Source organism: Astyanax mexicanus, chromosome 15 (assembly GCF_023375975.1).
Source record: "Astyanax mexicanus isolate ESR-SI-001 chromosome 15, AstMex3_surface, whole genome shotgun sequence".
In the NCBI taxonomy this organism is placed as follows: Eukaryota; Metazoa; Chordata; class Actinopteri; order Characiformes; family Acestrorhamphidae; genus Astyanax; species Astyanax mexicanus.
This window is the reverse complement of record NC_064422.1, coordinates 9,487,623-9,500,849: the sequence shown is the minus strand read 5'-3', so window position 1 is coordinate 9,500,849 and position 13,227 is coordinate 9,487,623. Positions and strand designations below refer to the sequence as shown.

The 13,227-nt window shown below is 39.0% G+C and overlaps 1 protein-coding gene and 1 pseudogene across 1 annotated transcript; both read left to right on the top strand.

The window, feature by feature from the left end:
• Positions 1-2,082: 2,082 nt before the first annotated feature.
• LOC125781205 (inactive all-trans-retinol 13,14-reductase-like) lies at positions 2,083-8,429 on the top strand. The gene is made up of 11 exons (XM_049464633.1): positions 2,083-2,939; positions 3,482-3,664; positions 4,311-4,552; positions 4,748-4,943; positions 5,059-5,256; positions 5,515-5,634; positions 5,722-5,860; positions 6,027-6,136; positions 6,564-6,730; positions 6,822-6,981; positions 7,440-8,429. The coding sequence occupies exons 1-11, from the start codon at positions 2,783-2,785 to the stop codon at positions 7,607-7,609; spliced, it is 1,842 nt and encodes a 613-aa protein (XP_049320590.1). The 5' UTR covers positions 2,083-2,782; the 3' UTR covers positions 7,610-8,429.
• Positions 8,430-9,594: 1,165 nt separating this feature from the next.
• Positions 9,595-11,697, top strand: LOC125781207 (uncharacterized; annotated as a pseudogene).
• The last annotated feature ends 1,530 nt before the right edge of the window (positions 11,698-13,227 follow it).

Sequence of the window (13,227 nt, the reverse complement as noted above, 5' to 3'; positions counted from 1 at the left end):
CATAGCATGCCGCTCACCTCAATCGCGGAGTCCGGGATGGAGTTCGTTAACCACGTCTCCGTGAAAACGAACACACAGCAGTCTCTGAACTCGCGCTGGGATGTCCGCTGGAGCCGGAGATAGTCAATCTTGTTCGGCAGGGAGCAAACGTTGGAGAGAAGGAGAGATGGAACCGCTGGCCGGCTGGAGTTAGCCATTAGCTTAGCGCAGACACCGGCTCTCTTAACGCACTTTCGGCTCCTCGCGCAACGCTTGCGGAGAGACCGCTTCCGGATAGCAGGCTCAGGAAACGCCACGGATCTTAGCAGGCCTAGCGCGCGTAGCTCCGCTCGTAGACCGTCTGTAAGTACAGATTTTTGTTGATTTTGCAGGTCTAGCAGGGTCTGTCGGTCGTAAGTTGTTCCCATAGCGAACTTTTGCATGATTGTGAGTTCAGATCGGATTATTTACACAGAAAAACAAACAAAAGCACCGTGTTTTGCTTCCGGAGTAGCCGCTGCGACTGCTCGCGCCGCCGACAGGAAGTAGAATGAATTGGAGACAAATTACAGGCAAACTTGGTATACACAGGTTTAAAGGGTCTATACTTAACAATATACTGGTAGATGTATACATGCCTATTCAGATATATATTTAAATTTTCATTTTGCATATTATCATATGTAAAAATACTTTATTTTATTTTAATCATGCATCTGTTTACATCAGATGAATAAGACAAACTAATTAACCTCCCATTCTACTCCTCCCCCGCCACTGAAAAATTGTATTTTGTAGTTGAAGTACAGAAAATAGGCCAGGATCTTGCAAGTGAAGTGGACGTGACTGAGTTGTGAAGTAGGATTAAATGTGTTGGCCAATATTCTGCAGGTCAAAACACAGAGATTTGTGTGTCATTAGGTGATTTTCATAACAAATCTGAAGTTTAACAGCTTACCAGGCCATGGGGCACCATGTTTCATTTGTGCAATATCAGAGCTTTCATTGTAAAAACAAATGAAAAAAAAATGGTCAAATGGGATCTGAACCACAAGCAAGCAAATCTTATAATTCCTAGAAGAGTTTCTAACATGGCAAAAAAACATGTGATCAGCGATGATATCAAAGGCGGTACCAAAATCCATGAGTATAAAAACAGAGAGTCAGCTCCTGTCAAGTCACAGAAGTAGCTGGTTGGAGACTCCAGTTGAGACTGTTTCAGCACTGGGACTGGGTCTAACTCCAGACTGGAAAACCTCAGAAACGCTGTTGTTCTGGAGGTAGGTGCACTGCTGCTGGGATACAGCTTTTTCTAAAATTTGGAAGAAGTAACTGTAAGTATGTTCAACATTTTGAAAGTGTTATTATGATATTTATTAACAATTGCATTTTAATGTGGTCAGTATATGGCAAATATATCAAAATTCAGACATACAATATAGTCCTCCTTTCTTTATCTGTTCTGAATGACTTTAACCACTTTGGAGCTGGTATAATATTTCTGCAATTGATGGTTCAGCATTAAGTCTAACAGACGCTGCACTGTCCAGGTTAATCTTAACTGCTTTACCTGATAACAGCATAACAAAGACCATGTGTCAGTTTACTGTCTGGCCATTTTAAGGTAGATACATTTAAACAAACTGGGCAAATTTCCACATTTAAAAGACATTTGGTAATTTAAGGCGAGGTTAATACTTAATACCTACTATAAATTACATTAGCAATAAAACATTTAATAGTGTAGTATCCTCTGGGCCTTCAGAAAATCACTTTACTAAAATTTTAATTCAAAATCTGCATGCTTATATTAAAACTGTGTGGGCCAGTTTCCCAGAGAGAGATTTAGATTAATCCTGTAGTGCACGTTTGTAATGGAGATTCTTTGTTAAAAAAAATAGGATTAGTCCTAATCCACGCCTGAGAAAATAACTAGTAAGTATTGCAGCAGTACTCTTACTTCACAGGAGATATTTGTTTGAAAACAAAAGAGTTAAAATGTTGACACACACAACAAGAAGCTGTCCAATTAGAGATATTTATTCTGTGTTATCTGGGTAGATCCAACCTAATGGTCCGTGCTTCCATGAAGCTAGAATGAAGATCTTATGCTTTTAATAATTAGGAATTGAGAAATCAGCCAATCACATTTTGGTGATCTGCAGTGGGAGTGATTGGTTGAATAAGAAAATTGTCCTTCATTTTTGGGGTAAATGTAGCTATAAATAAGGACAAATATATATATTTTTGGAGATGCCATTCAATAGCTGGAATTAAAATAATTAGAAAAATCACATAACATGAAATCACATAGAATAAATCATATTCCGGTAAGCTGAGATTGGTGTGATTGTTTGAAGTAGTAAAACTGTCACTCTAGTCTATTTGGAGGTTCTCGATAATAGATACACCACTGGCTGTAAATATGAGCGACAAACCACATGTATTCTACTAAAAGCACTGTGTAAAGCACTGGTTTCCTCAGTTTTTTCACCATGGCCTGTTATCTGTACTGTTAATTCTATATAACAGTAAAACAGTGCACAAAAGTCAGAGAAAAGACCTTTAGCACTTGTAATCAATGAAAGGTACATATGTAGCTCAACATGTTTTGAGCCATAATCTGTGTTAAGGCAACTCCTCCTCCTTTTACATTTTCACAGACACCACATCTGGTCTGAAGCTCACACCTTCTGGCAACAGCCTGGAAAACTACTGGGAAAGCATCTTAAGCATCAGCCACCCTGCATCTTTAGTACCTCTGTTCTTTTAGCTGCAGCAAAACCAATTAATCCACTTCAAGATGTGGCTGCTGGTGTTTCTGGTGTGGTTCCTGAGCTGGGCAGGTGGAATGTACTGGTATTTCTGTGGCAGACCGAGCCCTTTCTCTGAGGACTGTGTAAGACCTGCAGGACCAATGGAGCTTAACCAGAAGAAAAGAGACAAGGTTCTGAAGCAAGGTGAGTGGATGATGAGTCTGCATGACTGCATTTGTAAATAAATGTTAATATCTCTGTATGTATAGTTTTGTATCTATTGCTCTATTTTGTTTAGATTGGGAGATTGGTCAGGACCAGAGTCCACAAGCTTATTAACTCTCAACATTTCCAAACATATTATTACATAAGATTACAGAATTTTGAAGCTCGAACATACTGAACTTTACCCTAATTATGTAAAGCTGTAGAAAGAAAATTACGATAAGTAGGTCAAGGGTATTAGTTGGACATTCGAGATGTTGAAATTTTGAAATATGGATGCTTTGCTTAGCCTCAGCCACATCAGTGAGATGGATCAGTTGGATGATTAGTTCTGCTAGTCATCCCAAAAGCTCAAAGAGTATCCTGTTCTATTAATCAGAAATTTTCTATGCAGATCATCAGCAGTGGGTGCTCCTTAAAGTAGCTGAATTCACAAATTATTAGTGTCATAATACATTTAGACATATAACGTAGAAACAACAAAATTATGACAATCCAAAATCCATGTTCTGTGTTTGCAGGCTTTGCCAAGAAGAAAGTGGCCAAGGATTTGGATGCAATCGTGATTGGCAGCGGGGTCGGTGGGATGGCAGCAGCGGCTACAATTGCCAAAACTGGCAAGAAAGTTCTTGTGTTGGAGCAACACGACCAGGCTGGAGGCTGCTGCCACACCTTTATCGATAAAGGTTTCGAGTTTGATGTTGGTAAGAACTCTTCACTTTTTAATTAAGACCGTAAAACCATAGCAATTTAAAAAATGCTTCATATGGAGAACAAATGAAGAACATGTATGATTGTGTATGTATGATTGTGTATGTAACACTTTAAAGAACATTTTATTCATTTTGGGAGTCATGGAGTAATAAAAGGAATACATTTTTGCTTAGTCAGCAAAACTGAAATGTTTCCATACTAATGTATGGATATTATCTTGTACAAGCCAAAATGCAGTATCACGATTATAGTTTTGGTGAAATCAATGTTCTTTAATCAGGGGAACCCATGACTGGCTCAAAGCAGAGAGCTAAAAGAGGCCTTCAGATTAGAGAATGTAACATGCACATGATAAGCTCATGGGATATAGTAGAGCCTGAGAAAAGATCCAAGAGTTTCAAAATGCCGCTCAAAAGCCTCCAAATATACTAGAAAGACGGCTGCCAAAACTCCAGGACTGAGCCGAAGCATGTGGGCGAACTTGGCTAAGAAAGGGAAAACATAGGTGTGAAAGATTACCATCTGGTTGATTACCATGAGGTGGCACTCTGACTCCCTCTTGCACCTCGCTGTGGCTTAGCCCAGGTCATTATCGTGTGCACTGCTGTTTACTAAGTGTAACTTCTGTCTCCACAGGGCTTCATTACGTTGGTCAGTTGCACGAAAACAGTCTGTTTAAGATCATTTTTGACCAGATCACTGAAGGCCAGCTGGAGTTTGCAGAGCTTGACCAGCATTTTGACACGGTTGTGATTGGCACAGGAAAGGAAACTAGGGAATACACTATCTGCTCAGGCAAAACTGAAATGGAGGAACATCTTAAAAAGCAGTTTCCTGATGACACCGAAGCCATTGAGAAGTTCTTCAAGATCATGAAGGTAGAGTTTAACTTTAAATCTGCTCTCACTGGGACAGAACATTGTGACTTTAGAGCTCAAAATTCTAACATACTCCCAGTGGTTCTAAAGTATTGATGCCTAGATGCCTAGGACCCATATAGTTTTTTTATGTGATCAAACAAAAAACGCTTTGTGACTGTAGACCACGACTTAACTTATCTTTTATCTCTACAGTTGTCAGCTAGGAAGACTCCCTTCTTGGCTGCACTGAAGCTGATCCCAGAGTGGCTGGCCCTATTCCTGGTGAGGAGTGGTCTTGCCAACCTCTATTCCTCTGCCTTCCGGCTGTTAAGCATAAGTGCCACAGATCTGGTCGAGAAACTGACCTCCAACAAGGACCTCCAAGTTATCTTTGCATACTACTTCTATGGTGAGACTCTTCACACAAACTTATATCTCCAGGAGCATAAACTGTTGTTGTATAGTAACTTAGAGGAATGTTCTGAACACTTAAAACTTGTAATAACTATAGTTTAAATTATTAGGTACTCCTCCAAGAGATTCCAGCAGTCTGATCAATGCCCTGATGCTGCATCACTTCAAGCGTGGAGCATACTACCCAAAAGGTGGTGCTAGTGAGATCCCATACCACATCACTAAGGTCATCCAGAAGTATGGAGGGAACGTTCTGGTTCGTGCTCCTGTCAGTCGAATCCTGGTGGACAGTCAAGGAGCTGCATATGGTGAGAGGCAAAAAGAGAAGACACCAGTCCAACTGCATCAAATGTATAGTTAGGAATACCGATCTACTGTTTGGCCCTGAAAAAAGGCGAAAAACAGTTCTTTGAGAAAGCCTTACGTGTTTAAAAAATGGATTCTTTAAAATATCAAATCATTCTTGAAGGCAACCTTACCCACCATACACTCAGACCAAAACACCATGACATAATTTTCAGCATTAAGTAAAGTGTCCAGTGTCTAATGGTGTTGGTCTTTGACAGGCGTTGCTGTCAAAAAGGGTAAAGAAGAAATTGAAGTTCGGGCTCCTGTTGTCATCTCCAACTGTGGCATCTTTAACACCTTCAAGAGACTCCTGCCCCCAGAGATACAAGTCAAACCAGGTTAGCCTTTTATTGTATCACTTCTTCACAGTATCTTTGCTCCGTGGTCTCCTGCAGATTTGGTCTAAATGCTCTCCCATCTCACAGAAATCCAGAATCGTCTGGATATGGTAAGACCTGGAAAAGGATCCCTTTTGCTCTTCTCTGGATTTGACGGCACAGCAGAAGAGCTGGGCATCAGCGCAGTCAGCAGATGGGTCTTTAAGAATAACGACATGGATGCCATGTTAGTACTGATGCAGTTTCTCTATATCTAAACACATCTATTTTACACCAAACAACATTGTTTACAATTTTACAAACTAATTTTTAAGTTCCTATAAAGTTACTTAACATTTTTTTTATCATATTGAAGGTTTTTCTGTCTCTAAAATGTATTTGTTTACGTAAAGGATGGACGATTTCTTCAGCTTGGGAAAGGAAGAGGCTCCAGAAAACATTCCCATGATGTTTGTGACTTTCCCTTCCCCCAAAGACCCCATATCACAGATTCGTCATCCAGGTACAACTTCTGGAGCAGCTTTGCCAAACCACATAATGACTTACTCATGACTAAACTTAATCTAGCTTGTTGTGACTCCTGAAACCTGAAATACAATAAAATTACACTGAGACTTGCACTAAACAGACTTGGAGTTATCGTAAATGTATTTGTGGCTTAACTGGCACTTGTTGTTGTCAGACTTAAGAATGGACTCAATCTTTCCCTTATTCTTCACTTAAAACTGTTCTTAACAAACTCAAACCTAATGCAATCCCTTTACAGCACTGACTTACGACTTGATTTAGATTTACCCTTAACTTCAGAAATGAACAGACTCATGTTATAACCTTATCTACCTGTAACTGTAACTGAGCTCAACTCTTTTTTTAACTCTTGACTCTGGGTTTCCTAATACTTCTAACAGCAGGCAATTTTATTTTTCCAGGTAAATCCTGCATGACTATTCTGACTATGGTCAATTATGAGTGGTTTGAGGAGTGGAAGGACACTCCAGTGAAAAGGCGAGGAGCTGACTATGTAGAATACAAGAACAGATTTGCCAAACATCTCTTTGACTGGGCCTGTGTCTTATACCCTAAACTCAGAGAAAAGGTAAGACTTTAGTAGTATATCAAGCATGTCTTATCTTGAAAGGTTTAGTCGTTGAGTTGAGCATTTTTTAAAGTTTCTCTGTTTTTCTCAGCTGGTCTTCCAGGACGTAGCTACTCCGCTGACCAACAATTTCTACCTCGGGTCGTACCGTGGAGCCATTTACTCAACTGATCACAACTTGGATCGCTATCACATGGATATAATGGCCAAGAACCGCTGTGAAACACCTGTCAAAAATCTCTATGTATCAGGTATGATGATACTTTCAAACTCTGCAGAGCTTTTATTGAGTTATGTATTACTGATCGCTAAAGAATCTACCTGATCAAAGTTCTTAAATGGCTTTTAGTTTATCTTTCCCTTTTTTTTTATCTTATGGAGCAAAAAGTGGTCAGTGTGCCAAAGACCACAGATACAGATCACAACTATCCCAATAAAAAGGGCACAGGTTCAAACGTACATGTACCATGATAAAACCCTGGGAAATTTATACTGACTAGCAGAATCACCAAAGCTAAATTCCAGTTCTCAGTCTGAAACAGCAGGTAAAAAGCTAAAATGTGCATCCCATTATAATGCGGTTGGACTAAATTGGACAGGAACTCTCTATGAGAGTCTTAACAGGATATACAGAAGGAAGCAACCAAGTATAAGAGAAGAAGTGATGCATGCGCAATTATTAAGGTGTGATTTCTTTTACATTTTTCAGGTCAGGACATGTTTAGCTGTGGGATCATTGGTGCACTACACGGTGGGCTTATGTGTGCCTCAAGGGTGCTTGGGCGCATCGTTTACATCGACCTGTTGCTGCTTAAGAAGAAGCTGAAGAAGAGGAAGGCTTTGGAACTGGCTGCACTGGCTGAGAAGAAGCTGCAATGAGACTATACCTCAGTGACCCAATAGAAGTGGGTCACCAAGCCTATGATGCGTATTTGAGAGTGAGAGTCTGGAAACATAAAAGGGGAACAAATAACTTCTTAATTATGCTCTACCTTTACAGGACGTGTAACGTGTATATATAAAATTATTTTTATATATATTTTATTCACATTGCTGTTTTATTCTTAGCATATAAAGCAACAAATACTTTATTGGGCAAATTAATATGATGTTTTAGGACAACAACTAAACTGTGGCCTAAAGCTACTGATCAGAAGGTTTGCCATTCAGAGTATTTTCTTTATCATATTATATTCTGAATGAAGATTAATTTCTGGGGCTGTGGTCAAGAGAAGTAAATATGTACAGACAGAACCAGCATGTTGTTTGGTAATGACAATGTTTGATAATGAAATGTTGACAAAGAGTTAAACAGCAAGTGAAGTTATTCTGTTAAAGCGGGACAAATGGATAAGTTAAAAAGAGTTAAAATCTGAAACGTTTTGACAAGAACCATATGTGTGATTGCTGGATGACTGGGTCAGAACATTTCCAAAACATCAGGCAGGTCCTGTGGAATGTACCTGATATGCAGTGGTCAGTGCCTACCAAAGTGATCCAGGGAAATCGATACCACAGGACATTTTTTGTAGAGATTGTGTGGATTCGGTGCTTCGGTGGCAGGAGAAAAATGTACATAATATTTGGCTGATATTTTTAATGTTATGTCTGAATTATGTGTGTGGTATCTTTTGTGTATATTGTATTGAATAAACTGTGAAATAAATCCATCAGTATATTCTACAGTCTGTGACCCAAAGCATTGATTGTTCTTTCTTGGAGGGTGGGTAGTGTTCAATATCAAAATTGTTAAAGGGTATTAGATTGATGTTAACAGGTTAAAATGTATATAACAATATATAAACAACAAGATAAACAAACCAAATAGACGTGGATGTACCAATGGACATGTAGGTTTAATACAAAAAAGTGTATGAGCAGTAACAGTGCACAATATTAACAAGCCCATCAATAGAACAGCAACCAGACCTGATATGAGCAAAACCAGAGAGACTGACAACAACCAGACTACCCAAACTTTAACAGAAATAATGCCTACATTTCAACAGGAGTATTTGGCAATAATTTGCAAAGGGTAATGCTAGCTTTATACAAAATTACTTGAAGGTGATGAAATAAATTCACCATTCTGCTCCTTTAATTATGGGGTTCTGCAACATTATTTACACAAGACTGTGCAAAGTTGTTTTTTTAATTTAATAAAGGTCACAATAAGGTCCTTATTAATATTTTGTATAAAACTGTTTCAAATGTACATATATTCATGATATATTGCCCAGCCCAAGGGTTTGATAAAAACTTAAATATTAAGTTTTTCTGAACATTAATAAGTCCTAGTCATAAGATATATTTTCCTTTCAACTGATAATCTTCAACCGAAAATTTCCCATTGTACATTGTTGCTGCTTAAACTAATGATACATTTTCAGTTAGCTTATGTAAAGTTATATTTTTTTGTTTCCACAACAGTCAAAGACAGAAAATTAGAGTTGTTATAAATGTTATAAAGTAAATACCACTGGTTATTCACGTTTTTCCGGGCATCCCAAGGGGGGCGTCCATGACGTCCCACTACTTCCGTTTGCCGGTTTTTTGGTTCCGCTCGCGCTAGCATTTCAGCGCTGCTAACCAAAACATTGCTAGTGAGACGAATACAGCTGGCTTTGATACGGATTACGTGCTTCTAAAATGAGCTCAGGCTCGACGTGTGCAGTTGTCGGGTGCCACAACAACTCAAAAAAGTTGAAGTTGTTGTTGGAAAGTACATGTTTTGAACACCAGCAGCTTCGTAAACACTGTCCGTGTCCGGCGCCTTATGCTTTGCACTCCGTACCGAAGGAGAAGGGAAGGAGCCTAGCGTGGCTTGCAGCTTTAAAACTGAAATATCCTCCATATATGTTTGCTCGTTTCACTTTGTTGAAAAGAAGCCTACAGAGCTGCATCCTGACCCGGAGCTGTATTTGGGTTACGAAAGACCACCAGAAAAAAAGAGAAGAAAGCTAGTTCGGGTGAGCCAAACGGCATCTACAGCCACCAACCTTAATGAAGATGCAGACGGTGAATCTCGTGAGTGTGATTAACTCTTCTCTTGTGCGGAACCCTTACTAACTTTTTTGTGGTATTACAACATTGTCTTGCAGCAGGTTAACCAGCTTTTTACCAGCATAGTGTATGTGGAATTAGATTTTGATGATGTCGGTTGGCCAGTATGCTTTTACTAGTCGACCAGCATGGTTAAGCTTGGTCATAATGTTTTTCTAGCTTGGTCAAGTTGGTCATGCTTGTTAACCAACTAAGCCATTAAACTGAAATTAAAACATACCATATGCAGGTCAAAATTGGAGCTAGTTGACCAGATTGACTATCTTAACTAGCTTGAATTGACCAAGTTGTATTTGTTAGCAGGGATCTAAGTAGTGATATAATTCTCTTCTTGCTATTTAGATATAATTGTATACTTTTTTGTCGGTATTTATTGTGTGTGTAAAAATTTCTTATCAGATTGCTGTGTGGCCTTCCCCCTGGAACCCTCTGACACAGGACCCTCAGGAGTTGAAAGCAGTCAATGTACATCTGCCTCACAGTGCCACTCCGTTCACACACAGTGGGAAGACCGCACCCTACTTGATCATGATTACACAAAGACAGGCAAGGAAAAGGCTATGCGGGACCAGATGACACAGTGTAATGACTTTGGGTACTTCATGCTTCAGAATGACACAGATTCCCTGCTGTACACTGGCTTAAAACTTGAAACATTTGACACCCTTGTTTCAACAATGGAAATGTTTAACAGCAGTGCGTTTACAACGCCCATACGAGACCAACTACTGTTGACCCTTATGAAATTGAAACTGAACCGTGTGTTAGGAGATCTGAGCAGGCAATTCTGTGTATATGGCAAGTAAGATCATCTCATATTGGATTGACAAATTGGAGGAAGTCTTACGACCCCTTATTCCATGGCTTCCAAAGGAAACTATAAAGGCAACAATGCCAGCCGCATTTAAAACATTTCCAAATATTACATGTATTTTAGACTGCAGCGAGAGCCTACTACAAAAAACCAAAAACTTGGATTCAAGGGGAGAATCATATAGCCATTACTATTCACACAACACAGTAAAATATCTTGTAGCAGTTGCCCCATGTGGACTTATCATGTTCATCTCTGCAGCTTATGGTGGTCGATGCAGTGATAAATTTATAACAATGGACTGTGGGATTTTAGATTACTTGAATGCTGGAGATGAAGTAATGGCAGTAAAGTTAGTAATGCCATCATTCACTAAAAAAGGAGCTCAGCTCACTGAGGAACAGGTCACTGCAACTAGAAGAATAGCAAATGTTAGAATCCATGTGGAGAGAGCAATTAGACGTTTGAAAGTATATAAAATTCTGTCACAGGTTGTACCAATTACCATGGCTCCTAAGATAGACAAAATTCTCAGAGTATGTGCTGCCCTTGTGAACCTGAGGGATGAACTTATTCGTGATTCTGAGTAATTTTATGTAAGGGTACAAGTAACACTACTATATGTATTCTACATTAAATTTAAAAAGTTGTGGCCATACAAAGCACCAGATCTGACACTGATCCTGTTTTTTGAGAAATATATTGTAACAAAACACAGACAAATAAATGTCTAGAGAAAGATATCTTGGAACAATGCATGGATGTAATACATTACCAGTGTTTAATTGATCAGCAAATTTTATACATGACAATTTACAATATATTTGATGCATGTAACTACAAATCTTTAAACACAGTCTTTCACAAATAGCATGTTTAACTCCCTACTGTGAATATTTGTACAGAATGTGCACTAAAGTTGATTATTTATTTGTAAAATATTTAGTGTTTTTTTTTCATAACAGTATGCAAACCATTAATAGCTTTTGAACCTTTTCTGTGTAATGAATTGTTTACATTGCCTCTAACTTGTGATTTGTATTGTTGTTGTAGTGAAGATCATTTGAATAAAACAGAATAAAATATTGTATTTCTGTGTAACTTTGCACATGCTTTACATAAAAATGATTGTAATTTATTTACACAGCTCAACTGCATTCAGAGATGTCATTCTGATGTACAGCACACATTATACTTTTAATCTAGACCTTTCTCATAATGTCAACATATCTGCTATTCAGTGTAAACCGCCCCCCAGCAAATTCATCTACAAGGTGAGGCAGCATACATGAAAAGTAAAAACCTTTCAGACGCTGTACATGCTCCTGTACATACACTTCGTCAAAGTCAACTGTAAGAACAACATTCTCATTAGGTGTCCAGATGAACAACCTGGCTGTGTTCAGACATGTACAGAACATTGCAAGTTGCAATTGCATGTAGTATCCTCTGCTACCAGTTTTCTGCAGCTGAAGCTTTCCATCCACTAATTTGAGGTCACTGCATTTATGAGTAAGCTGATCAATTAGTGACGTGTGGCTTTTGTTTGGCACAGGACATTTTATTTCAAGAAGCACACTGGAGTCAATGACTCCGTTTGGACTTGCTGAGAGCCAAGGTTCTTGGAGACTTATAACAGTCCCTCTGTGTGAAATGTTCATCCCTTGGTCTTTGAGTTGTTTGCAAGCTATAAGTTCATTTTCTTTCCCATAATTGGTTGCATAGTTGCCTCTAAAGGTAGGGTACATGTGCTCACATAGAAATTTGTCTTTTTTTGTGGTAGTATGTACTGGAACCTTTTTTGCAGAACTAGCTGTAATTCTGAGTTTTCTTGCACTGTGCCACAAATCAGATGCACTTTGCTCTCTTGTCTCAAATTCAATTTGAGTTGCTTTTTCATCAGTAACCTCAATGTATGCCTGGTAGAATGCCTTGCATTTTTCACAAATTAGATCATTACTGTGGGTTTGGTGTGCCACAAAGGTTGTTTTATCTACTGTGTTTGTTTGCCCACAAGGTTGCCCCTTTAAAGGAGTGGCACTGTAACACTTCTCCAGTAAAGTATTCTTTAAAAGAAAAAGTGGCCTGGTAGGAGCTGTTTCTACACTCTCTTTGAACTCTTTGTGTGACAGGTGATGTGGTGTCTTTGGGAGTGACTGAGATTCTACTGCCCTGTCCTTGCACTCATACGTCTCCTCTGCTCTATGGTGTCTGAAATTAATCTCACACAGCCGTTTAGGCTGAAGATTTTTTGATGTCCCTGCATTCCACCTGCGCTGTTCATCTGTACATGTACTCCCTGTCTTTCCACTGACCACTGCGTTTTGCACCTGAAATAATAATAGTATTTTATACCTTTTTAGTTATTTAATATGCACAATAGAAGTACTCACTCGTAAAAGTAAAACTACAACAAACAAACGAGACATTATACATATAATTTATTTTTTTCAATGTTTCACAGCAAATACGTTCTGAACTTATCCCTACCTTCCACAAAACAGCTGCTGCGTGGCTGCAGGACTTCCCCAACCCTGCAATGCACGAGCAACCCACTGTCTCGACTACTCCACTTTCCCTCAGCATTACCCACGCCTGATGTTTACCTCGGCTGACGGTC

Coding starts and splice junctions, on each gene's coding strand:
- LOC125781205 (XM_049464633.1), top strand. CDS start 2,783: ATGTGGCTGCTGGTGTTTCTGGTGTGGTTCCTGAGCTGGGCAGGTGGA. Junction 3,665..4,310: donor AGGTTTCGAGTTTGATGTTG/GTAAGAACTCTT, acceptor CTGTCTCCACAG/GGCTTCATTACGTTGGTCAG. Junction 5,861..6,026: donor AATAACGACATGGATGCCAT/GTTAGTACTGAT, acceptor GTTTACGTAAAG/GATGGACGATTTCTTCAGCT.